The 27,568-nt window shown below is 49.0% G+C and overlaps 2 protein-coding genes across 4 annotated transcripts in view; one reads left to right on the top strand and one right to left on the bottom strand.

The window, feature by feature from the left end:
- The window catches only part of Ift140 (intraflagellar transport 140), a 90,476-nt gene that overhangs the window by 15,687 nt on the left and 47,221 nt on the right, over positions 1-27,568 (bottom strand). The gene's annotated exons all lie outside the window — the stretch shown is intronic.
- Tmem204 (transmembrane protein 204) lies at positions 1,356-26,076 on the top strand. Its single transcript, XM_057776813.1, has 3 exons — positions 1,356-2,303; positions 12,897-13,052; positions 25,309-26,076. Exons 1-3 carry the CDS (start codon positions 2,024-2,026, stop codon positions 25,551-25,553), a joined length of 681 nt encoding a protein of 226 aa, XP_057632796.1. The 5' UTR covers positions 1,356-2,023; the 3' UTR covers positions 25,554-26,076.

Genomic DNA, 27,568 nt, shown 5'->3' with positions numbered 1-27,568 from the left:
AAGCAGCAGTACTAGAAAGTAGGGCTGCCCAGCATGTCAGTGCATGAAGACAGGAAAAGGCTTTATGTTTCTACCTTGGGCATTCTGTGTCCAGCTACTGTCCGGGGTGCTTGTGCTAGAGGGTGGGTTGGGCAGCCAACAGCACCTCTATTCCTGAGTTCTTTTATGCAGCGCTACAACCCTGGAGGTGGATCCCTGTTATGGGAGGGTCAGGGTCTCTGGGGGTGAGGCACAGAGTCTCACACCTGGTTGCTTTTATTCACCAGAGCTGGGTTATGAGGGGAGCAAATGATATTATAGTCACCTGTCTCGCTCCTGTCCAGTCTCAGGGGAACAATCACCATGTTAGAAAGCAAACCTGGCTGGTTAGAAACCACATTTGCTACCCCAGCCTGCACAGAGCTCCAAATCCCCCAGAACTCTTCATGTCACCACAACAACACAGCCAGAGGCTCCTCTAGTAGGGCCCCTCCCCATCAGGTCTGAACATGCTCGCTCCTGTGAGGTGTATGGGTCTCTGCTAGCAGACGACGGTCTGTCTCAGGTGCATCATCACCTGCTTTGCCATCTCAGAACCTGATTCCCCATCCAAAAGGTAGAGCCCCAGCTGGGTGGTGGTGGTGCATGCCTTTAATCTCAGCACTCAGGAGGCAGAGGCAGGTGAATCTCTCTGAGTTTGAGGCCAGCCTGGTCTACAGAATGAGTTCCAGGACATCCAGGGCTGCACAGAGGAAGCCTGTCTAGAAAAACCAAGAAAAAAAAAAAACACCCTGGAGAGGCAAGGCTATAGACCAGTGGTCTCAACCTTCCTAATGCGGCAACCCTTTAATACAGTTCCTCATGTTGTGCTGACCCCAACCATAAGATTACTTTGTTGCTACTTCATAACTGTAACTTTGCTACTGTTAGGAATTGTACTGTAAGTATCTGTGTTTTCCAATGGTCTTAGGTGACCCCATGAAAGGGTCATTAGACCTCCTTAAAGGGGTTGTGACCCATGGTTAACCATGCCGTAGACACTAGGAACTCATAGCATGTACCATGCAGGGGACAATGGATGGATGGACAGTTGGGCACCCAGTCCTTAGGATTCTGCCTGCCTGTGATGCCCCTAGCATCAGCTGATCCTGGACCTAGCACAGCTGCCTCGGTTTGACGGCAGCAGGTGAGAGTGTCCTGACTGGCATCCCTGACTACTCCTATGGGACAGGAAGGTGGGAGGGGCAGCCAGGGGGTGGGCTGGAGCAGGCCGTTCCCATCAGGAAGCACATCCTGTTAGTGTCTGGCTCTGTGGCAGAGCTGCTATTTGTTGCAGTTGGCTACGCCCTCCTGCTCACCAAAAACAGCCTCAAAAACAACCATTTCCTCTCTGCCGAGAGACAGGGAAACGGGAGCTCACACACACGCGCATACACACATTTCCTTGCAGCAGGCATTCTGCTTTCCAGGAGCTGCCACTCGTGGCAGAGGTACCAAGACGGGCTAGGCAGCAGAGAGGCCAAACCCACGCTGCTTCCACAGCCCTGCTCCTCTCGTCGGACTGGCTCCAGCAGGCAATTCTAAGGAGTGTGACCCAGCTGATTCCCACACTGTGCGTGCATCCTGAGTTACTTTGTTTTCCGTTGCTGTAGGCAAGAGGTACTGTGGACACAGCCTCCCTGGCCTCTGTTCCAAGAAGACGGCCCACTTACAACTCTGGATTCTCACTGGTGTGGCCGGGGCCCCAGATTTCTCCCTGGAATGGGTCTTGGGGAAGCCAGCTTCAGCACAGGCTCGTCCCTGCTCCAGGTTCAAGAGGGAGGATAAGGCAGGGCTGTGAGCAGCTCACTTGGACCTGTCCCATGGGCTTCTCCCCATACTGTCTACATCCTCACGCGCCTGGCTGGAGCTGCTGCATAGCTTCCCAAGGATGGGTGGTGATGTCCTCTAGCTACCCCTAGCAGCAGCTCGGCTTTCTCTGGATGCACAGCAGCTGACCGGGACTTGGGACTTTCTCCGAGATAGACAGTATTGGCAGTCAGATATGACTGTGCAGAAACTCGTGGCCACAGCTGTGCTGGTGGCTCTTGTCTCCCTCATCCTCAACAATGCAGCAGCCTTTACCCCCAACTGGGTGTACCAGACGCTGGAGGACGGACGCAAGCGAAGCGTGGGGCTGTGGAAGTCCTGCTGGCTGGTGGACAGGGTTAAGGGAGGCACCAGCCCTGGGGCCCGAACCGGACAGGTGGACACACATGACTGCGAGGAGCTGGGATGGGGCTCGGAGTCAGCAGGTTTCCAGGAGTCTCGAGGCACCGTCAAACGTAAGTCTCCTTGTTTTTCTGTCACCTTCAGTAGTTAGGTGAGGGGAGGTTGTGCTCGTGATAGTGGTGATGTCAAGGACCCTGGGCCTCGTGCCACCCTGAAAAGCAATGCTATGTAGCTTCCCTGATGGGCCTAGGCTTGTCTCTGGCTTCTCTCAGGGGATTCGCTTCATGTGGCTGGAGGCTCCTTCTCTGCCATTATATGTGGCTGACGAAGGGAATATGGGGGTACTAATCAAATCCAGATGCTGTTCCTTGGTTAAAAAGAAGTGTTACTAAGGAGTAAATGAGAAGCGTAAGAACGTGTGGATGAGTTCTGTCTTTACTCCTGAGGTATTCGGGGTCTTCAGGACAGTGAATCAGACTCTGGCTGGGATGTCTAAGAGACCAGAGGAAGCACGTGGTAGCGGAGCAGAGTTACCTCCCCCACCCCAATGGTGGCCTTCTCCTCTTTCAGCTCTCTTCTCCTACCCTGGGGTGAGGAACTTCACTTAAAATAGCACTCAGGTATGAGAGCACAAGCATAAATACGAAGATACTACCTAAAGAAAGCATGTCTGTTTACACGCAAGTTCTCTCCAGATGACAACCCTCTAAAGTGGCAAGGGGTCTGGCTTACAAGTGCCTGGTCTCCACGACAAACTGCTAGAGAGGCCGCAGGTTAGACAGCTCTGTCAGAAGCAACACTGACCTTGAGAAAGCATGAGACTTAGGTGGGCATCCCTCAATGTTGTCAGGGAACTTTCTGGAAAGCCTGAGTGATACGCTCAGGGCCTTCGCCTCAAGCCTGTTCCACCATCGGGGTCACAGGCCAGACCGGGAACAGCACCCCCATCTCACTGACAGAGGTACTAGGCTTACAATGGGGGTAGGCCAGCTCTTCCTTGGAGTTTTGACAGGCAGGCACTCTTTTACTGAGAAAAAGATCAAAACATATGAACACACTCTCAGAATCTCATGGGAGATTCAGGTGTCTCATTGGAGGCCAAACAGCCAAACTCGGGTCTCCGTGTGATGTGTCAGTAGAGAGCTCTAGCTCTCCCTCTGTGGCCATTCTGGCCAGGCAGGAAAACTAGTTACCTTGAAGGCTCCACCAAGCTTCTAATATGGGTGCGGCTTTGTCCATATCTTCTGGGGTGGGGCCAGGTGTAGGCTAAGGGCTTCTGCCTTATATTTCTCACTAGGCTCTGAGAATAGCCAGTTCCACTCTGGACCATAAAGACTCTGAACAGTCCAGCTGTCCTTGTGATATGTGTACAGTACTGCTTCCCTTTCCTGCCTGTGTGCGCCAGCAGGTGCATCCCAGGAGCATCTTGTGTAGATGCCCTGTTCTTTCCACTCTCCTCCTTCTGAGGCCTGTTACCTCAGAACACACAGGCCTCTACGACCTCCTCACTGCCCACGTCTATGTGATGGCATGACAGTTACAGCCCCTCCTGCCCTGAGGACCTATGTCTTCTTACGGTTCTCTGCCTATGTGAGCCTGATGCTCACCCATGTGAGTCTCTCGTCTACCTGATGAGCTTCTTAGACAATTTAAAAACACTTTCCTAAGATGGGCTGGTGATGGATGACTGTAATCCTAACACTCAAGCACCAAGCCAGGCTAGCCTGGGCTATATGGTGAGACCCTGTCTCAAAAAGAGAAAAACAAACATCTTTTGCAATTAATACGGCATTTGCAAGTACTTGATCCTCAATGAATCTGAGCAGCAACTATTGTTCAAACAACAGAGAGACATTTAAAAATTTCTTGATATTAAGTAACAGGATGAAAATTTTGGAAAACAGGCTAAATGTATAATTCTGGTTGCTAACACAGTTGAACACACATTGAGACTGAAACGCAATAGGAACAAAGCAGCCATCAGTCAGCATTTCCTGAGGGGAAGCTGGTCCCTAACCCTCTGGCTGGGGACAGGGCTGTTTGGCTTTGTGCCCAGGGGCTCGGAGGTAGAGATGATGATGTTGGTCTCTTCCCTTTCATCTTCTCTCCATGAACTTTGCTCCCCACTTGTGCCAACCACTCTAAGTGAGTTCACACACTGCTCTTCGTGGACAGAGACAATAGGAATCGCATGGCCAGTGATGCCTGTGGCCCCCACCCGTGGATCTCTATCACCAGCCTGCAAGAAGACCTACTACCATCTAAAATCAGATCCGTGACCAGCCTTGAGACTCTCATGCAAAACCCCACTATGTGACCCAAGTGATTCTAGAAATCAACTCTCTGGGGAGGGGCAGCTGCTCTAATTCTGCCATCTAACATCCTTTGTGCCTGAGCAATGAACTTTTAAACCTCCAATGCACTATGGGCATATCAGTTGGTGTCACAAGGCTGACTAGGTGCTTGCTCACAATTTTATTATGAGAAGCAGCCTAGGGCACTGGGGCAAAAGTACAGGCCAGGCCACTCTTAGAATTTTCACTATCACTGGTGGGGCCACCTGGCAGGGCTACCTCCTGCTAGCTCTGTGCCATGAGTTCTTGCTTGTAGAACACATGGAATTGGGATCACTCGGTGCTTTTTGACTGCAAGCAACCAAGGGACCACCTGGGCCATCCCAAGACATTCTCAACTCTGGTCTAAGGGCTCTGTGCTTCCAGATGGCTCGAGAGCACTGAAAGGAAACATGGTTCATCCAGGTCAGGCTCAGGCCCCCACGCTTTTCCCATGTCATACTGGGGCCTCTCCAAGAGAGTCATGGGGATTTTTTTTTTTTTTTTGCCAGTTAGCCATTCTGTTATGTGGTACCCAGGGTCTTATTGCTGCCCTCAGCTCCTGCTCCTAGGCAGCCCCTGAGCACTGCCACACCCCCTTGTGCCATGGTGGACGTCAAATATTGCTGCCTAGACAGGCTGACTAGCTGGACACGTAGCCTGACAGACTGTCTGGCATATTTATGCCATGTTCTCACTGAGGCATCTTGAGCTGTGCAAACAGGCAGTACAGCAGACGGTGAGCCTTCTGGGTGGGAGGCAGCAGGGACAATGACAGTGCTTCTTAGCAGAGCGGGCTCTGCAGCACTCTCTGTGATTCATGGGATCTCAGGCACAGGGAGTGAAATATGGCGGAACTCTAGCTGCCAGGAAGGGAGGGCGAGGAAGACAACAGAAGGGGGAGCAGAGGGTAGGACAGACCAGCAGTCAGTCTGCACTCTCTTCCTAGCCCGTGAGTCACTGTACGGGTTACCATCCCCTCCCTGCACTGGTCACCATCCCCTCCTTGCACCGATTATACATACTCTCACTGCACTGATTAAGCATCTCCTCACTGCACCGGTCACCATCCCCTCCCTGCACCGGTCACCATACCCTCACTGCACCAACTATGCCTACCCCTTAGCAAGCCACTTGGGTCATTCTCTTTCCAATCTGCCTTGTCATCTATTCAGCTCCTTTCCTGACCTTCAGGATGAAGCTTGGGATGCCTGTTATGCTGTTCCTGTACTGTTAACATGACATTTCAACACCTTCCAGTTCTACAACGCTTTAGTAGCAGATACTGGGTGGTTATACTAAGTCACAGCTCCTAAACGGCCGGTCATGTTCCTATATGGAGTTGCATAACTTAATGTGGGGAGATTCACAAAAATCAGGCAATAGTAAAAGTTTCTGAATATCCAACAACCCAAAGCTGATTTCGAATCAAACAGACAAGGAATCTGAGGCATTGGGGGAAGGACTCACCTGCGGTTTTGGGTACTTCCCTAGAGCCCTGGCCCTGGCCATACAGCGTGTGCACTTGGCACTTCCGTGTGCTTTGTGTTCTCACGCCATGCAGAGCCAACAGTTGGCTGCCTGAAACAGCTCAGCTCGATCTATGTTATGAACGGCAGTGCTTTCACCACTAAGTTTCTTGCTCTTTCAGAAACACAGCTGTTTCATAATGAGTAGCAAAGATTTTAGATCTTTTTCTTAGCATCATTCCGCAGCATGTATTTATCAAATTGGTATTTCTTTGGATTGAATTATAGTAACTGATTTTTTTTTCTTTCTTCTTTTTGAGACAAGCTTTCACTATATGGCCTTGACTGGTCTGGAGTTTGCTAAGTAGACCAAGCAAGTTTCAATCTCAGAGAGATCCTCCTGTCTCTGCCCTGGGTGCTGGTATTAAAGATGTGAGAGATACCGTTCATTGCCTATTTTTCCTCTTTTATAATGTTTGATTTGCTGACTTGAGTATTGTTTTAAAAAATCATTAATTTTTTTATTTCGTATTTAGACAGAATTTTAACAATTTCTGAAACCCTTTTAACCATAATTCTTCTATCTTGTGCTATATATTCATGTGAAGCACCCACATGGCAGCTCACAGTTGTATGTAACTCCAGTTCCAGGAGACCTGACACCTTTACACAGATATACATGCAGGCAAAACACCAGTACACATAACATAAAAGTAAGTAAATAATTAAAAAGAAAACAAAAACAGCCAGGCAGTGAGGGCTCACACCTTCAACTCCAGCACTTGGGAGGCAGAGGCAGGTGGATCTTTGGGTTCAAAACCAGCCTGATCTAGCTAGGTGGTGGTGGTGCACGCCTTTAATCCCAGCACTTGGGAGGCAGAGGCAGGTGGATCTCTGAGTTTGAGGCCATCCTGGTCTACAAAAGCTAGTTCCAGGACAGCCAGAGCTACACAGAAAATCCCTGTCTTGAAATAACTAAAACTAAACTAAATTAAATAAAAATATGGGGTTGTCAATAAGGCTAAGCAGGTAAAAGATTTAGAGTTTGATCCCTGGACCCCCACAAGGTGGAAGGAGAGAACCAATTCCTGAACGTTGTCCTCTGATCTCTACACACCCTTTATGAAATGCACATTGTTGTACCCTTAATACATAAGATAATGTAAATAAAGTTTATAAAATAAAAATTTGTATCAACTCTGAGAAATGAAGATGCTCTACATCCTACAGTACTAAATATTCGACCAAACTTAATTCCTTGCTTATGTTTTTTTTTTTTCTTATTTTTGGTTTTTCGAGACAGGGTTTCTCTGTGGCTTTGGAGCCTGTCCTGGAACTAGCTCTGTAGACCAGGCTGGTCTCGAACTCACAGAGATCCGCCTGCCTCTGCCTCCCGAGTGTTGGGATTAAACTTGCTTGTGTTTTGAGACAGGGTTTTTTCTCTGTGTGGCCCTGGCTGTCCTGGAATTCTTCTTTGTAGACCGGACTGGCCTGAATTCAGAGATCCACCTGTCTCTGCCTCCCAAGTGTTGAGATTAAAGGCATTTGTTACCATGCCAGGCAACATTTAATTGTTTATCAATCACATTCATCTCACTAGTATACAAATTTGCTTTTGTCTTTAATAAGTGGCAAAATTTTATGTATACCAAAGCATTATTTTAAAGTGTCTTTATGATTTATTATCTGTAAAAGTTTGGCTTATAAGCCAGGCGGTGGTGGCGCACGCCTTTAATCCTAGTACTCGGGAGGCAGAGGCAGGTGGATCTCTGTGAGTTCGAGGCCAGCCTGGTCTACGAGAGCTAGTTCCAGGACAGGCACCAAAAATTACAGAGAAACCCTGTCTCAAAAATCAAAAAAAAAAAAAAAAAATTTTGGCTTATATTCCCACTTTACCTACCTATATACCTGAGATATGTAAACAAAAAGGGGCTGTGAGTTCAGGCAGTGGTGGTACACACCTGTAATCCCAGCACTCAGAAGGCAGAGGCAGGCGGATCTCTGTGAGTTTGAGGCCAGCCTCATCTACAGAGCCAGTTCCAGGACAGCCAGAGCTACACAGAGAAACCCTGTCTCGAAAAACAAAGCAAATCAAAACAAAATTACTGCAGGGGTTATGAGTGGGAGAAGTTTAAGAAGCCCTGTTTGGGGTGGAGAGGTGCCCAGTGGTTAAGAACACATGCTCCCCCCAGAAGACCTGGGATTGATTCTTCAGACCACGTGACTCCCACCACCTGTGACTCCACGCCATCTCTGACCTCTATGGGTACCGTATAAACACACAGCGCACAGATTACACATGCAGGCAGACACACATATGAAACAATAAATTTTAAAAAGAAGCCCTGCTGTCCAGGGTAAAAACAACTACACGGTAGCTGGGGAGCTGGCTCCGAGGGCAAAGTGCTTACTGTGGAAGCACGAAACCCAGAGTTCAGACCCAGGACCCACGCAAATACCAGGCGGGCATGGTGACCCACCTGTAATTCGAACCTTCGGGGGCAGAGCCAGAGGAGTAAGCTGGAAAGCTACATGAGCTCCTAGACCAAGTGAAGAGACCTCAGTATATAAGCTGGAAAGTGATCAAGGAAGATACTCCACGTCAACCTCTGGTCTCCACACACATGTACATACAAATACAATCACAACCATACCCACAAACTCCAACACATGTGTGACCATGCACATATCCCATATGTACATGTATGCACACACACATGTACATGCATGCACATGCAAAATAAATCAACACCACCAAGAAGCCCAGCGTACAGACGGCAGAGCATTGTTAAGAAAGGAGGCTGGTGTAGGCAGTCAGCAATGCTTTTCCAGGTCACAGAGGGGGCTTTCTGGAGTGTGCAGCCTGCTAAATGGACAGGGCACCCTGCAGGAGCACCCAAAATTGGGCTCAGACCCCTGTAGTGTGTGGTCATTATCAGGTTGGCTGTAAAGGAGGGAAGTGCAGCCAGCAAATCAAAAGAGGGGGCCACTAGTCTGAACCCCAACCACTACCTGCTCTGTTACAAGGCCTTCGTCTGCTGTGGGAGGCGAGAGCCATCAGGCCCTGAAACCACACTCCCTGGGCCTCAGGAAGTCATACCATTCTGCACAAGGAACATTTTTCTCCTCTACATCTTTCTAGAGTCCAAAATCACACTCACCTATTTTAAGCTGTGCATATACCCTAAGGGGTATGCCCGTCTGACTGTTTCCTACCGGAGTCTCAAAACTTTGCCAGACCCTAGTTCACCTCTTATCCTTCTATTACATTTTTAGGTTTATTTTTATTAGCATGTGCACACGTGCATGCATGCAGATACACACATACTATGGTGCATGTCTGGAGAACAGAGGCCAACTATTGTGATATGTGGGTTCGGGTCGTCAGGCTTGCATGGCAAGTGCTTTCACCTCCTGGTCAGTCTCGCCAGGCCCTGCCTTGTGCCCCTCTGAAGCACCACCCAGCTGCATTAGGGTTTTTAGTGATCCGGCTTCTGGTTGATGATCCCTCTAGGACTGAAGAACATAATTCTCCATCACCAGGAGCAGGGCCCACTGGAGGCTGCCTGCTCTGATGTGAGGAGCTGCTGCTAAGGTGCCCAGCATGGAAAGAAGGTCCAGTCAGTGGCAACCGCTGTTGCTCTGGTGGCATCCTGTGATGGTGGACCACCAGATGAATGGGCTGTCTGGACTGCCAGTAAGCTTACGGACTTGTATGTCTACAGAACTCTTCATAGAAGTGGCCAGTACACAAGGCTCACTGGGTTCACATCCGTGTGTGCTGCCCCCACATCAGAGGTGGCAAGTTGGAAGCCTGAGATCTAAAAGGGGCCCCCGAGTTCCAAATGACAAGAGAGTTCTCCACACAGGAAGTAGCTTAAAACACAATGGGCAGGACAGACTGACCCTTGTTCGCAGGAAGTGGCACAGAACCCCTGGATGACGCCGCGTAACTCCACAGCCTAAATATAAACATGGTCCTGAAAGGAGCAGGAGTCAGACACCATCCAGCATGAAGATGGGGTGTGGCACAGGGGCCTAGGCAGAATGGCAGTCACATGTCACAGCACCCCAAGAATAAGATGACTTCTCTCAAACTGCCATAATGGTCTGTGAAAGCACTGAAGGAAAAGGGACCTCACTTTATAGATGCCATAGGGGTTGTAAGTTCTTCACACGCTTACTGGCCCAGCATGGAGACAAGCTGTTTCTCATCCGGGGTTGCCCTTCATTTGTATGGAGGCTGACTGCTGGACAAAGTCAGCTTCCAAGAACAGAAAAGTGCACAGCGGTCTCCGGCTATTTGGATACGACTTCTGAGGTCTATGAATTCTAACTTCCAGGCCTATGTGTTCTCATAGGCTCTACCCTATTCTACATAGTCACCTACTGGATTGGGTCATGAGAGGCAAGGAAGCAGGAGACTTGAGAATCTGCCTTTGCTGTGTAGTGAGGGGAATCTGGGAGGGAGGGTGGGGCTTGGGGAATGGGTTGGATGGCAGAGTGACAGCAAGATGCCCATAGGCCTAGCAGAAGAGCTCACTATCTGCCCAGACACAGAACCTGCATGAGATGGGAGGATAGGCAGACACTGAGCCTGAGAGCTTTCAGCTATTTGGTAAATGTATATTGCATATCAATACACATTTAGATCAAACCAAACAGAATTGCCAATACTGGTGGTAATGGTTCAAAGTTACCCTCTAGCCATTTAAAAGCCCATGGAGGTGAAGCAGCCTGCCCCTTCCTTGGGTTGCCTCTCGGTGCTCTGTGAGAAGCAGGACAGGGGATCTCCAGGTTTCTATAAGTAGGGCCTTACTTGGTGGCTCACACAAGAGAGGCCACCCATCTTGTGCCCTCCATGCCCTCCATGCCCAAGAGAAAGACAATCAACAGCAATCCTGGAGGACAGGTTCTTCAGGGCTCTTGGAAGATTATGTTCTCTTTCCTGTTCAGTTCTTGTGTTTCTGATGATAACATTTGTGGCAACCTAATTTTGAAAATCGGTCTTTCAAGTTTGGGGAGAATAGCACCTCCAGCCTTCGAGGCCTGCTTTGAGCTGAGCATTGACTTCTCTGCAGCAAGTCTGTGAATCAGAACTCCCTAACTGCTGCCAGACCACAGGACAAGGGAGCACGAGGCTGCACTGGCATGCTCCTCATGGGTCCACCTCCTTCCTAGCAATTTCCACTGATACGTTTGTTGTTGCTCAGGAGCAACCTGGGCCTATAAATGTCAGTGTGCCATGCCAGCATGCCCATCTCACTGTATGGGCTTTGGTGTGACATTTAATATGGGGGGCAGAGCCAAATTCTGGACCAGACACCTCTCCCGCTACAGCTCACCTGCTACTGTCTGCCGTGCTCATCTCCTCAGACCAGGGCGTGGGGCAGGGAGCAAAAGAAGGGGAGGCAAGACAAGCATGGTGGCACACACCTTTAATCCCAGGGCTCGGGAGGCAGAGGTAGGTGGCTCTTAGAGTTCGGTGCCAGCCTGGTCTACAGAGCAAGTTCCCGTACAGCCAGAGCTACACAGAGAAACCATATCTCGAAAAACGACAACCCCGTCCCCAACAAAACAAACAAACAAACAAACAAACAAACAAACAAAAAGAAAGGTGGTGGGGGAAGGCAGACACAAGGGCTGAAGCACCACTCTGGCTGCTGGTAGAGGAAGGACATGGGGCCTTAGAGACAAATGGGGTGGGAGCTTGGGTTCAGCAGACCCAGGTCTGGCTCCTGCTCCGTCCCTTGCTGGCAGATAGGCCCAGTAAAGTCACTTAATGTTATAGGCTCAAGACTTTTGCCTATAGGAGGGAGAGGTAACAATGCTAAATTTTAAGCTGGGTTTGGTGGGGCACGCCTTTAATCCCAGCACTGGGAAGGCAGAGGCGGGGAAATCTGTGAGTTAGAGGCCAGCCTGGTCTACAGAGTGAGTTCCCAGGACAGTTAGGGCTGTGTAGAGAGGAGAGAACAAAATAAAACAAACAAAACCCAAAAGCCAAACCCTCCGCTGTTGCCTGGACTTCCCTTCTCTTCTAGTTTCCATTATAACACAGTACCGGAGTGAGAACGGAATAGTTGTCTTTTCAAGACGCAAGACAGGGGATGGGAGGATGGCTCAGCGAGTAAACTGTTGGCTGTGCGAGATCAGAATTTGGATCTTCGGTCCTTACAACAAATCTGTGTGTAGTGGAGTACACTTGTAACCCCAGAAATGGGAGGGCAGAGACAGGAGGATCCAGGAGCTCAGTGGCCAGCCAGTCTAGCCAAAATGATGAGATATTGAACTGGTGAGACCCTATTTCTTTTTTTCTTCTTTCTTTCTTTCTTCCTTCCTTCCTTCCTTCCTTCCTTCCTTCCTTCCTTCCTTCCTTCCTTCCTTCCTTCCTTCCTTTCTTTCTTTTTTTGGTTTTTTTGAGATAGGGTTTCTCTGTAGCTTTGGAGCCTTATCTTGGAACTAGCTCTTGTAGCCCAGGCTGGCTCCCAACTCACAGAGATCTGCCTGCCTCTGCCTCCCGAGTGCTGGGATTAAAGGCATGCGCCACCACCGCCCGGCTGAGATAAGCTAGAGAGCAGTAGGGAAGACACCTGAAGTTGATCTCTGGCCTCCATGTGCACATACATAAGCAAGTCTACCCCTCCCCTGCACCACGTGTACACACATGCACGTACCACACACACAAAGATTCAAATAACAGAGCAGCATTCCAGCCCTGGTGGGACGTGACCACTGCAGCCAAGGTAGGAGGACAGGATGGCACAAAGACTCCAGAGTAGGTGAGGTGCTTCCAGAAAGTTCTGTTCAGAGAAGATACTGTTTGCATTGCTTTTCCACCTGACTTGGCTCTTCCCTAAGTGGCTCACCATACTGACCACCTGCCTTACCTCCTTTTGGCCCACAGTACAGTTTGACATGATGCGTGCTTGCAACCTGGTGGCCACAGCCGCACTTGCCGTGGGTCAGCTTACCTTCGTCCTTGGGCTGACAGGCCTGCCCCTGATGTCACCAGAATCCCAGTGCTGGGAAGAGGCAATGGCTGCTGCATTCCAGCTGGCAAGTAAGTACCCAGGGCGGGCAGATTAGCCACACTGTGGCCCCCACAAGGCTGGTGGAACTGCTGGGCCTTTTTGATATCATGGAAGAGTACCCCAGGGCCCTGGGTGGCCTGAGGTTTGGCTGCAAGAAGGTGCTCTGCTTTTTTCCCCCAAGTCTACAGAATCTGTACCACATTGTCCTTCTGTATGTCAGTGTGCTCCTGATGTCCATTTAAGCAGCTGGGGAAGAGCTGGCTTATGGCAGAGGTGGGAGACAGACCCAGCGTGGTCCCAGCCAGCCCAGCTGAAGGCGGGGCTTTGTTGGAAATGAGGCTTCCTGGGGCCTGATCTGGGCTCGGGGCACATGCTTGCTCATGACCAGTGTAACATGTTATACATAGTCTGAGTGGACAACAGATGTCAACCCATGCATGCAAGCATGCTCCTATCCTACCTGTAACACAGATGCCTGGCCTTGCATGACACTGGGTCCTCAGAGAGCAGAGCTGTCTTTCAGTACTGCATCAGCCACCCACCTGCCCAGCGATCTGGGTACCGTGCGCAAGACTGACAATGGAGGAGCAAACACGCTGTTATTTACTTATGTTTGCTTGCTTTGAGACAAGATCTCTCTATGTAGCCCTGGCTGGCCTGGAACTCATTATGTAAGCGAGGCTGGCCTCGAACTCAGAGATCCGCCTGCCTCTGCCTCCTGAGTGCTAGGTTCAAAGGTATGCGCCACTGCGACTAGCTGAAAATTTGCTGTTTTTAAAGGCTGAGAGTGGTGTCACCACAAGCAGTGACCCAGTGGCCGGCAGAACTGTGGAAGGCTTGGGCTTGTGGTGGGAGTCGTGGCGGCTGCCCCACTGATCCCTCCTGTGTGCTCAGCACTGCTCGATTCGTGAACTAGGTGAAGTTCAACCGTCTTGCAGCTCTCTGAGGGTGTCAGCTATGCAGTCTACAGGCAGACGAGGGCCCACAGGTGCACAGGAGCAGGGTGTGGACACTCTAAATCGACCTTTCCTTTCTGGCCTAGAATGCCAGCCATTCCCGTGTCCAGTGTACACTCCTAACAGGGGAAATGGCAGGAAGTCTGAAGTGAATCATTCTAGGAATAATGGATCCTGGGCCTTTATCTTTCTTGAGAAACAGTTTCCAGAATGAGGTTGACCGGTATTTATGTGCTAGAGAACGCCTGGTGGGAGTCAGGAAACCTGCTACCCTGAATGCTAAGAATAGTGTGGCGGAATGGTCCTGGGAAAGTCACTTCCCTGTGGCCAGTCAGAGGCAGGAAGGGATGGGGGTAGGGGCTTGCGAGGATTGGGAAAACTCTGGAAGAACCCAGGGCTCAGTGGCAGGGCAGCTGGATTTGTATCCTGGCTCTACCCATGTGAATGTGAGCAATGACTGAGCCAGCTGCCGCTCACCCAGCTGCAGCACAAGGTCATTTCTGTGGCTCCCACTGGTGACGAGGAACACTGAGATGAGACATGCAGATGTGACTGAGGGTCAGTCCTGCCCTCTTCCCAACTTTACCACTGAACGTACAACATGGGACATGTTCAGAGGTTTCTCACTTCGCCCTCTACTGACCACACACACACAACAAACGGCTTCTTCCCACTGAGGCGACAGCCCCCACCATCTGAATCTGTCCTCTCAAGAAGGAAATGGAAGATTCTGAAAACATCACAGTAGAAGCTGAGCTTTAAAAAGACATCTTGTTAGGAATGCATGTCTTTAATCCCAGCACTCTAGAGGCAGAGGTAGACAGATCTCTGTGAGTGCAAGGCCAACCTGGCCTACGCAGCAAGTTCCAGGCCAGCCAGAGTTACATGATGAGATCCTGTCTAAACCAACTCCTCCCAAAAAATAACAAATAAAAAAATTAAAAGACATCTTAGTGGCAAAGAAAGAACAATAAATAGTTCTTTCACTGTTGTTTTTTAATTCTGCACTAGCTCTCGACTGTGGAACTACTCCTAGTGTGGTAATCAGCCCCGTTGCTGCCTATCTTCCTTAACCATCCTACAGACTCTTACTTGGAGTCATCGGGACGTGGGTCTGGTGGCAGGACTGACAACAGCCTCTTTCAAGCATCTGTTTCGTGAGAAAATAGTGTTGCTTCCAAATATTCATTGAAGAAAAATCAAAGTGAGGAAAACTTCCATTAACTGAAATTAAATTATCTTTGGCAGTCTTGGAGGGGATGTATCAGGGCCTCCAGAAGGGTACACCCCTACTTTTGAGTATTTCGAGGCCAGCATGACCTCTGGAGAGGTTAGACCATCTCGGTCCAAAAACTCCCCAACAGCTGGAGCCCAACAGAAAACACAGAGCACTGAGGGCGGTGGCCCCCAGGGGCAGTTTGGGAAGCTTCTTGTGCCTCCCAGGCTGCCCTGTCCCTCTGCATCTGACTATACCCCTGACAGGTCTGTTTTGCCCAAAAAGGAAATGCATTTGGCCTGTTTAGACTCGTTTCATTGACAAACAGTACTGAGAGCAGCTATGTGCCTTTCTTCTATCACACTGCTAATTTTAGAGCCGGGTTTTTTCCTGTGCTTGGGTCTGTTTTAAAGCCAGGGAGAGACTGTGGGGCGCCAGGATGTCCTGTCACAGGACGAGGAAACGCCTGCTATTACCTGTTGTCAAGCGGACCAGTGCTGGGGCGAGGTGGGTGGGCAGGGGGAAGAAGATGCTAATGAAAGAGCAAAGTATGTGGATTGATTGAGGAGGCTGAGAAACCCTGGCAACCAGCAGAAGCAGCAAACTCAAGGGAGGACTCCGTGTCTGCCTGCGCTCTCACTGGCTATGTGCTCTTCATCTCTGGGCACCAGGACCATAGTCAGCAGAACCCGGGCTGGTAACAGACCATCCCTCCCCCTGCGAGAACCGCAGTTCTGAGGACCCTTTCTCAGCAACGTCAGGGGCAGCAGGGCCAATCTACTGTTTTCGTGGACTGTCAGCAGGCTCATCTGGTGTTACCCTTTTATATCCACCCCATATGTGCAATGGCATCCCCAGGTCTGCTAAGAGCTTTTCAAGCCTGATTTTGCTTTACCTAAAATCTGGAAAAATTCCTTCATGACCCTTATTCCATGCCCTCAACACTGCTCTCCAAAACGCCAGACTTTCCCCTGTGAGAGCAGCATTCTGTGTGTCCGTCATGGAAGCAGGTCCTAAGAGCTCAACACAGTTAGAGACGTGCCCACCGAAAATGTGGGGAAGCAAGGAGGGGAGGTGGCTCTGACAGTTTTTCCACCACGAGGCAGCGCCACAAGGTCTGTCTTGTTCTTTCCACTTTCTTTTTCTCTCATTCTCCTTCCTCTTTGCCTTTCTGTGGGAACTAACACAGCACAGGGTAAAAAATGCCAGGGTTTCCCATTGTCTCCCATCCAAGGCCCATTCAGCATGCCGATCAGTTGACTGTCAGCTCAGGAAGATACAGCATACAGAACCCTCTCAGCAGTGCCTCGAGCAACAGTGCCCTCATGATCCCAGCAGGAGGGTCTGTAATGAGAAGCTGGACCTGCCAGGGTCCTGAGCATTTGACTCCTAACGTTGGGGCTGAGTGCTGTTGTTCTGGCCTCTCCAAGAGGTCCATGCATATGGAGGTGCTGTAAGCTCATGTTCCCACTCCACGTGCCCATCTCTGCTCTACACTGGGGTGGCTTCACAGCTCTGCTTAGGCACCTCAGCACTACATGGCTTTTGAGGACTTCTGAATTCTTCAGGTGTGCCCCAGCTAGAGTGCTGGATCTAGCACAGGTCAAGGGTCCCACACCTGGCTCTGCCCACTACCAAGTCCTTGTTGACTCCCTTCATCCTCTGTCACCCGAATATGAGGCAGGGCGCATGACCTTCTTTTCTGATCCATAGGTATACTGTCTTCAGAGGTCACCAGTGCTGTTATCCTTCCCTAAAACTCTGTGGCGACACGCACCCGCACTGAGGAGACACCATGCCCGATGTATGGGCTCCGCTGCCCTGCATGGGGTGCGTGAGCTATCCTTCCCTCCTCTAGAGCTGGTTAATTCTGCATGTCTTGGGGGCCAATGATTTACTAGGATAAAGTTGCACATCTAAAGTGCAATTCCTCTGCCATCATTAGCGCCTTGCTGCCCAATGAGTCCACTGTGGGGGTACGACAAACAGGGTCAAGCTGGTGAGGTCATCACTGCCTCCGTAGTCATGCCAGTGTGACACTACTGATATATGCCAGGGCACATGGCATCCTCCCTATGGAGTGCCAGGCTTAGAAAGTTCTACAGTTTGTTTCGGGAGCCAGAGAGATGGGAATTGAAGGTCTCGGGAAGTGGCAGTGAATGTGTAATCCCGAAGGCCATGCTTTGCACTTGGATTCTTCAAAAGCTCCTCTTCCACACCCATTACCATTACAGTCTATATAACCCATTTCCAAATCTCTTTGGACAATGGCAGTATATAGTCAAAAAGAAAACAACAACAACAACAACAACAAAAAAACAAAACAAAAACCTCACACCAAAACAACAACAACAAAGGCCTAAGCATGGCATATAGCACCAATTTCTCTTCCTGATGCCTGGGGCATCCAGGGAGAATGTTGGTTGTGCAAGTGATTTCATAATTAATTATTCAGAACTGCCTTTATGGTGGAAGGAAGCTAAGCCTCTCTCTTTTCCAACATGTATGTATGTATGCATGTATGCATTGTATATATGCATATTATGTTCTGGCAATTTAGCCCAGGGCTTTGTGCATGTAAGACAAGCACTTTACCACTGAATTACAACCTCAACTATTAAAAGAGTAAAACATTTTTTTTTAGTTATTTTATGTGTTTTGAGATGGAGTCATGATAGGGGGCCCAGGCTAGCCCAGAGCTCTCCATGTAGTTCATGATGGCCTGGAACTCACTATACAGTCCAGGCTGTCCTATCTTCTAAGTGGTTCCTACAAGCATGCATCACCATACCCAACTTTAGTCTTTGGCTTTTTTGAGACAGTCTCTTGTCATGAAGTTCACGTAGGTTTTCAATCTGCTATGAAGCTTGGGTTGGCTTCAAGCTCACAATACTCATGTGTTCCCTCCTGAGTGCTCTCTTACCTGCATGCTCCATCATACTTGGGGAAGAAATCTCCTTTTATGGAAGCCCAAGTCTTTCGTGACACAGTTTTGGTTGTCTGAAATTGGTGGGCGTGTACGTGCCCATTTCTGACTCCTTGCACTTTTACTTCTGCAGTTCAACCTTTGCAGAGCCCATTTACAAAGCGTGTTTTACTTCACATACTTATTAGTCAGTGGGTGTTAGCAGCCACCAAGACCACTGTCAACACGGCTCTGGGTTGTTCTTTATCTCTTGGCTCAGTCGGTTTTGTATCTGGTCAAAACTGCCAGAGATCAGGCATGGTGGGTGGCACACACCTTTAATCCTAGCACTTGGGAGGCAGAGGCAGGTGGATCTCTGTGAGTTAGAGGCCAGCCTGGTGTACGCGACAAGTTCAGGGCCAGCTAGGGCTATACAGTATAAGACTGTCACAAAACAAACAACCAAACAAACAACCACTCCTAACAACAACAAACCAAAAACTCCCCACAGCTAACCAGCAGAGCCTCTCCCGTGTCACACGTGCTGGCTTCCTGTCCTGGTTTACCATTCTAGTTTACCATTCTAGTCTTTACAGAGTTGGTAAACACGAACTGAAATGGCGTCTCAGGAGCTGGTGGGAGAGCTGATGCTTTCTTAGACTTGCGGATCTTGTCATGGCAAAGTATCCGTGGCTTGGACTCTGCTTGGTCAGGCTAATTTCCTTTTCTGTGTTCTCTATCTGGGCTCAAGCACTACTCTGCATCCTAGCTATGCTTCATCTCTCCTCCCTGTCTTCCTTCCCCAGCTGAGTCCTTTGGGAGCTTGAGAAGAACACGATCCCTTACTCCTCAATGCCTCAGATCCTCCGACCAGAGAGAACCATTTGGATCAAAAACTCAGCTTTCTGTCATGTAGTGCTGGGTCTTTTAACACAGGGATTCAAGACTAGTGATGGAAGAGACAGGGGCCTGGCTTGTTCCTTTTCCCTCGCTGCATACACATGCTGGACACGCCGAGCCTAGCGGTGTCTGTGACTGCCCCTTTCTCAGTGTGCTTGTTAGAATCCAGTCATGTTCCCGCTAAGGCACCGGCCCTTGGCTTACTCAATGGCGGAGGAGCACCAGAGGTCAGCCCCAGTGTCTTTCCTCTGATGCCACCTGTGTATATGTTTGACAGTCATTCCAAAAGGAAGACCTTGTGACAGAAGCTTAGGCCCCAGGAAGAAGGCAGGAAGGAAGAAAGAGAGCAAAGGGACGCTCTCCACTGTGCTGGAATTCACACCGCCCTCCACTGGCCATGGCACAGGAAGAGGCTGTTTGCTTTGGCAACGGGAATTCATAGAGATGGAACCGATCCCATGTGCAGAACACAGCACTCGCAGAAGCACTTCCCTTTGGGAGGTTTCTGGACAGGCTGATTACATCACTGAGAATCTGGGGGACAGAAGTCTTCAGGGGAAAGGACACAGAGGAGAAAGGGAGCCTTCTTTAGGGACTAATTTAGTTTAGGGGTAATGAAAGTAGAACTCCAAGTGAAAGCCCACCTCAGCTTACTGGTCCATCCCCTTCCACCCAGGCCTGTGTCTCTCAAGCATAGGAGGTCCACAAGAAGCCAGCCTTATTACAGAATAATGTCTGTATTGCAATATGCTGAGTCAGCGACTCCAGGCGCCTTCTCACACAGGACAGGAGCTCGTGTAGCCATGCACGAATTCACGGAGCGACGTGTCTCTGCCTTCCCATGTTTTCATTTGCTTTTTATTGATGACACATGGAAGGGGCGATTTCTTCATATCACCCATCTTAGTCCATAGTGTCTCATCTGTTGGCTCAGGGCAGGACTTGGACAGCAGCTGACTGCAGGAGCAGCAGGATGCTAATAGCTATGCCCGTTACAATGTATCAGGTCCCCTTTTGCAGGACACATGTTCCAGCGCTGGCCTTGATACACCTAGCTCCCTGTGCTGAGATTCCCTACAGGGTTCCCCGTGTTAGGAATGAACAGACTGTGCCACTTCCCCTTTGTCTGTATGTGTTCTAATGTGGTCAGAGTTGATCTATGACAGAACTGAAGCTCACGCTGATCTTTATACAGAACGAGCCACGTATAAAACATTTGCTCTCTCTCTATATAGCCCTGGCTGTCCTGTAACTCACTATGTAGATCAGGCTGGCCTCAGTCTCAGAGATCCGCCTGCCTCTGCCTCCTGAGTGCTGAGATTAAAGGGGTGTGCCTTCACTGCCTGGCTGTTTATGGGGGGGCGCAGGGGTCTGAACTCAGATCCTCATACTTGCATTGCAGGTATTTTGCCAACTGAGCCATCTACCCAACCCAAATTTACAGCTTTTATCTTCCAATTTATAGTTTCAGGACATAGAGGGCTATACCAGGTCTTTTATGCACATGCAAATTTACATTTCTTTAATTATTTATCAACACAATAAATGTTCTTCCATTTTACATGGTGTTCCTGGAAGCAGATCCATTCTCTGAAACTAATTTGTGTACATGATAAATAATATAGCTAGCCATAGAAACAATGTATTATTAAGCTTACACACATACTATGCTGGGGCTAAGGAAAGAAAGGAAGGACTGCAGATTGTGCTTCGTGATAGGGCACTTGCTTAGCATGCACACCCCACCCCACCCCCAAAAAAGGAAAGAAGAGGAAGGAAGGAAGAGAGAGAAAGAGAGAGAGAGGGAGAGAGAGAGAGAACTCAGCAAATTAACAGCTCAGTGTCAATGTGTCTGATGCCGGCAAATGTCAGGCAGGTAGAGGTGCCGCTTTCTATCCCACATCTACCCAGGGGGAAGGGGAAGGACACTGGCCTGTCACAGTTAGTATATGCTCAGCTCTTATGATGTTAGGGAACAGTAACCCTGCAGAGAACTGACACGGGGACTGGGATGCTGGTGTGGTCTGCTGCCTATATTGACTGTCAAAGTGTTCCTGTTTTGTTTTTTTTTTTAAATCAGAGTTCAATGCCCATACCTTCTGGTGTGGTAAGAAACAATCAAACGCAATCTTTGGGAGGGTAAACCTAGTTTTTAGCTTCCTTGAATAGATACCCTTGGTAGAACTGTAGATTCATTATCCTGTGAGCTCCAGGGGTAATGCCTAACATGGTCCTTAGGAGACTCGGCAGGTGGTGGCTCTAGTTAAGGGAAACTAATTCTGATAATCCTTCAAGATCAAAGTGGCCAGGCGCTGGTGGCTTACGTCTTTAATCCCACCCAGCACTTGGGAAACAAAAGACAGGCACATCTCTTTGAGTTCGAGGACAGCCTGGACTACAGAGTAAGTTCCAGGACAGCCAGGGCTACACAGAGAAGCTCACCTGACTCTGCCTCCTCAGTGCTGGGATTAAAGGCGTGTGCAACCAATGCCTGGCAAGAAAATTTCTTGTAAGGGGTTACCTTCAGATCCTTTCTGTTTACACAGCAGTGATGCAAACCAACTCCAAGACACACAAGGGGGTTGTGTGGTATTTGACCCTGCGTGGTAGCTCACCCTGAGGCTGTGGTGGCCAGTTAGTTCATCTGTTCCATTTTGATGTTGTTAGATATTATAGATGTAAAGTTGGGGCCACTCAGGAAAAATGTAAAATCTTGTAGCTATGTGTAGTGAACACTGTGTGCAGGTGCACTTGCCTGTATGTGTGTAGGCTAGAGGTTGACTCTGGGTATCTTCCTCTCTCTAGTACTTTTAAAAAATATCATCTTGTGTGTATGTACAATGTGTGTGAGGAGTGTGCCTGTCATCTTGTGTGTATGTACAATGTGTGTGAGGAGTGTGCCTGTCACGGCACATGCAAGGCAGGCACGGAGGCCAGAGGACAATTTTTGTGGAATTGGTTTGAATTCCAGTGGTCAGCAAGAGGCTTTACAGACTGGGTCACCTCACGGATCCTCCATCTTATTTCTGAGACAGGATCTAAAGCTGGGACACCGACACTGACCTGGAGCTTGTCCTCTGGGTTAGGATGGTTGCCTAGTGTGTGCTCTTCTCCGTCCCCAGGACCTGCTTGTCTCCATCCCTTATAGTTACAGCTCACACTGTCACGTCTGGCTCTCATATGAGTTCTGAGAATCTGAATTAAGGTTCTCTGCACGGCAAGCATTCCACCCACTGAGCCACCTCTCCAGCCCTATCAAATTTTAAAAATGTTTCTTAGCATTCATAGACCAAAAGGGAACTTGGGGAAAGGAGAGGAGGTGCGAAGACACTAGGTAGCAACTGTCTGCTGATTAGCTGTGTTTCCTCCTCCTTGCCCACCCTCTTGACACCTTCCTTCCTGCTTGGTCTTGTTTCCTTAGGCTTCATACCCTTCCTTGTTCCAACCTCTTCTCAGCCTTGCTACAAGAATACAAAGATGGCATTTGATGGCTTCTTACCATACCAGGAGGTGTGGGCATTGGACTCTGATTTAAAACTATAGGCAGCAGACCAGGCCAGCCTCCCACTCCCATGGCAGTTCTCTGCGGGGCTACTCTTCCTTAACAGCATAAGAGCTAAGCCTCACTTCCAGCCTCTGATGAGTCTTGACACAAGCATAAAACTCCTCTGGCTGTTAAACATGTCCAAAGACATGAGAATGAGGACAGCGGGAAAGTGCTTCTGCACGCCTTAGACACAACACCAGCTCCAACTGCTTACTCTACTAACATGAATGTCTGTGGCATGAAGCCTCACTCTTCACTGGTAGGGAAGTCGCCTCTAGTAAGCAGGTGGTACAATGGAATGCAGAGTGTGTGTGTGTGTCCCCCTGTCTGTCCCCTAGAACTCGCTTTATAGACCAGGCTGGCCTTGAACTCAGAGATCCACTTGCCTTTACCTTTTGAGTGCTGGGATTAAAGATATGAACTACCACACCCAGCTTGGAATGCAAATTTTAATAGCTCTTCATGTATGAAAAATTCCACAAATCAACATGAACATGAGTTTTTTATTTGTTTGGTTTGGATTTTTTGAGACAGGGTTTCTCTGTGTAGCTTTTTTTTTGAGCCTGTCCTGGAACTTGCTCTGTAGACCAGGCTGGACTTGAACTCACAGAGATCTGCCTGCCTCTTCCTCCCCAGTGCTGGGATTAAAGGCATGCGCCACCATCGCTCAGCTCAGGAACTTGAGTTTTAATAATTTAGGACAAGATGGGGGGAAAGCAAACTCTTTCAGCTCTTACTCTCCGGAGGGTGCAATGAGGATGAGAGAACAATAGCCATGTTTTAGAAAAGTCAAAGCTACGATTCCCCGTCCTTCCAGTCTGTCTCGCTTTGCTCTGGGCCCTCATGATTTTGTCTTCCAAGGAAAGAAGTGGTGGTTTTGTGGGTGAACCGAACAAACATTCACGAGACTTGAGATGTCAATATGCAGGGCTGTAGGGCAACGGCCTCTCCTTAGCAGAGCTCCGGGAAGGGATTTGGGTGAACCTGAGGGGCTAGTGTTTGACCGAGATCAACTCCAGTGACGGGAGAGTCTGGCATTTTGCATACAAGAAAGATCGATCCAGCTAGATGGTTGGAGGGTGTTGCTGGGGAAGAAAGTGGCACTGGTCTGTGGCAGGGGCATTACGGGATCCCTGTGTCCTCCTCCCTCCTCTCATAACCTGTTTCTGCCCTTCCCTTCTCACTCTTGCTCCTACAGCTAAGTTGAGCCCTATAGCCTCCCAGACCTAGTGAGTCCCTGCAGCTGTCCCCGGGACCAGCTTCTAGGCAGCAGCATGGCAGAGCCTCCACCACCAAGACCTCCAAGTCTCCCAGTGCTGCCTTCTCTGTTGTGTAGCTGGATCCTCCTCATATCCTACCTGGCACAGTCTGGGCAAAAACCGAGATGTTCCTTCCTATTATCAGAACCAACAAGTCAAGTCATTGTCATTCCTTAAGGAAAGAATTAGTGAGAGCCAGACATGGTGGTACAGTGCTCAGGAGGATGATCAAGAGTTCAAGGCCAGCCTGGGCTCACAGTGAGATCTAGTCATGAAAGCAGAGGAACAAACAGTAATCAAGACAGTTGTATCACTCTTGACTGTTAACCAGTTAGCAGCTCCTGGCTCATTCCTCCTGCCCCCTTGTGTAGTGTCAGGTTATTACGAGGAGGGAAGGCACAGAAGGAAAAACAGCAGTAGAGCATAGGCAGGTGGCGGGGAGAGGGAAACTCTAGAAGTGAAAGGAAACCAAACATCTCCAAACCAGACCTGAGTGTTTGGGTGGAAGCCTAACCCCAGCCCCTGGCATCCATATACCCAAAAAGTCTGGAATGGCTTTTGTTAAGGCTTTACCCCAGTCATTGGCATTCATATACCCAAAAAGTCTGGAATGGTTTTCGTTAAGGCTTTACCCCAGTTGCTGGCATCTATCTATCCAAGGGTCTGGAATGTTCAGCTGGAAGTTCTATCCCAAGCACCCTCCTCTGGGAGTTACCTCAGTCCAGACTCCACCCCTGAGAAAGCCCACCAAACAATAACCTCTCCCCAGAGACACTCAAGACCACTCCACAGGGTATTTAAACCGATCCCCCTCCAGAGAACAAACACGTGGTCTTCTGGTCTTCCTTCCCTGGCTCCTCTCTGGGGTGCTCAAAAGCCATCTGGGAGCATTGGTACCCATTAAATTTGGGCTTTTCTAATTCGGTTTGATTTGATCTGATTCTGATTAGTGCGTCAGTGGAGAGGCTTATCGGGGTGCAGAAACTTTCCATCGAGCCAGGCTCCAACCTGGCCGTGCTTGCCAGGTGTGGGCTCTAGGTCACCCTGATCAGAGGAGAGGGAACATCTGTTCCCTCTCACAGCACAGTCATGGGTATGAAAACTCCCCAACAGGGATTTAAACCAACAAATGCCTGTCTGTTTCCAGATAAAACTGAAGAACTGTTTTCGCTTCAAATGAATTAAGCATTTATAAAAAGCCAGAGGTAATTGAACTCAGTTTAACAAAATGATGATTGGTTTTGTCTGGGGCTGGGAAGGCTGCCTGCCATGTGTGTGGACTGTAGAAGCCATACTGACCCTGAAGAGCACACGTGATGCCCAGAGGTTGGCGGGAGAGGACCTCTATTGTCTTCTCCTGCAACCTCCCTGGTGCAAAGGGCAAGAGATAAGAAGGCTGACACAAGGTAGCTCGGCCCCATCCTAGGAGGTCAGCACTGAAGGACAGCGTGCCTCCTGGGGGCTCAGATGCAACCTGTTGACCTATTTTCTCCTCTCTGTAGGCTTCGTGCTGGTCATCGGACTGGTGACCTTCTACAGAATTGGCCCTTACACCAACTTATCTTGGTCTTGCTACCTGAACATTGGTGCCTGCCTTCTGGCCACCCTGGCGGCTGCGATGCTCATCTGGAACATTCTTCACAGGAGGGAGGACTGCATGGCACCGCGGGTGATCGTCATCAGCCGCTCTCTCACAGCGCGGTTTCGCCGTGGCTTGGATAATGACTATGTAGAGTCTCCATGCTGAGAACACCTTATTGGGGCTTTCTCTATGAATAACCAGTGTAACGTCATAGTCTAGAAACCAACAGCCTGTTCCAGGCCCTGCTTGTGCAGAGGAGTGGGGCAAGTTTGGATTACCTATATATACATATGTATGATACTCATGTACATGTATTATGTTACATATGAATATATTATGTCTGTATGTCATGTGTGCCACCCTATTCTGACACAATCTTCCTTGACCAGCACAGCACGGTTTCGCATCATGCAGGTATAAAAGGTGGAGCCTGGAAGCTGAGGCAGGGAAGGAGGCAGTGTGGGCACCTTGCTCTCCACCTCCATTTGGGGTTAATTTATTCTGCATCTACTAAGATGACATCCCTAGTTAACTTTACAAAGCAGAACATCCAGGAAGCTTTCCATGAAGGTCTGATAATCCTTGAGGGGAACAGAACTTATAACAGGTGGTAACGGTTTTACGCCAGATTCAGGTCAGCAGTGTACGTTTTACTCCTGATTATTTGTCTAAGTTAAAATAAACAGAAGCCTCTGAACTGTGTCTACAGCTTGTGTTTTATAAACTCCATCCATAGTGGTACATTTTTTCTGAGACTTTTGTGGGATGACCTAAAAAGGGCTGAGAAGACCTCACTAAGGATCCCTAATTCACGGTTTGTGCAACCCCGACGTCCACATTCACGCCCTCTGAAAACTGTGGCCTGTCACAGCAGAGCAACAAACAGAATGGAAAGGATGAACTATGACAGCTTTTCCCAGGAAAACCTTCAGTCTCTCTCCAGCCAGGGCAGGGCAGGTACTGGATACCTCCAGAGGTCATACTGCTTTCAGACAGGCTGGATTCCTAGTCTGTGCCTTCCCAGAAATATGTACCTCTGGGGTTAAAAAAGGCCCACAGAACCCAGGGCTGCCTGACCGTACCTGTGACCAAGGTCCTGGTGCACCCTGGCTAGATAGCCCCTCATGGGCGGCAGGAGGCAGGAGGCACTGTGGCACATGCAGCAAAGGAAACTGGCACTGGCACAACACGAAAGCCAGGAGTGAGGTGCTCTCCTCTGGCTGCCTTTCCTAATAAATGTCAAGTTTGTTGCTTTCAGACTTCTAGTGACTAAAGTTGATGGGTTTAAATTCTGAAGTCCATCCTGTGCCAAAGCTTTATCTTTAGTCAAAATGAACAGTGAAATAGATCGGTACCTTAAACACATAAAGAGACTGATAATGACAGGTAAGCATTTATGGACTGGCCATATGCAACACACAGCACACTGTGTAGAAACGAGCAAGTGCGTGTCCACTATAGCACACAGATTCAAGCAATTAGCTATGACTTCCCCCCACTTGTCTCTTTCTATAAGGCATTTTTATTTCTAGTCATACACCAATACTATGTATGTGCCCATACACATTAGTATTGTGTATATGCCTATATAAAATATATTAAAGGTCCAAAAGTGGCCATGCAGTCTGCTTCAGGCTTCCATCATGTCCACAGTAAATGAAAGTTATCCAGGAAAGACTGAGCTATGATATTCAACCTTGCTAGATACCTCAAATTAAATGTCTACATGGCCAGTGTGGGAAAACCCTCCCAGCTGCAATAAAACTGGACCTCAGTGGTTGTCAGGGACAGTGGATGAGGGTTCCTGATACCCTGAGAAGTGCAATCTGTGCTGCAAAATAATCACTGCATGTAAGCTGAGGCAGGAGTTCATTTCACGCATTTCTTTTCCTTTTTAAAAATATATAATTTATTTCTATTTTATGTCCATTGATGTTTTGCCTGCATGTACGTCTGTGTGAGGGCGTCAGAAGCCCTGGAACTGGAGTTACAATAAGTTGTGAGCTGCCATGTGGGTGCTGGGAATTGAACCTGGGTCCTCTGGAAGAGCAGCCAGTGCTCTGAGCCATCTCTCCAGCCTCAGGCGTTTATTTTTCACAGCTTTCCTTTCTTATAGTATAACTCTCCCATATTTTACTTTACCCTTTTAATAAAAATCTGTCAGAAACTCTTGCTAAGAA

This window comes from Chionomys nivalis, chromosome 7 (genome assembly GCF_950005125.1).
Source record: "Chionomys nivalis chromosome 7, mChiNiv1.1, whole genome shotgun sequence".
In the NCBI taxonomy this organism is placed as follows: domain Eukaryota; kingdom Metazoa; phylum Chordata; class Mammalia; order Rodentia; family Cricetidae; genus Chionomys; species Chionomys nivalis.
Note: the sequence above shows the minus strand (reverse complement) of the source record. Positions and strands in the feature narration are given on the sequence as shown.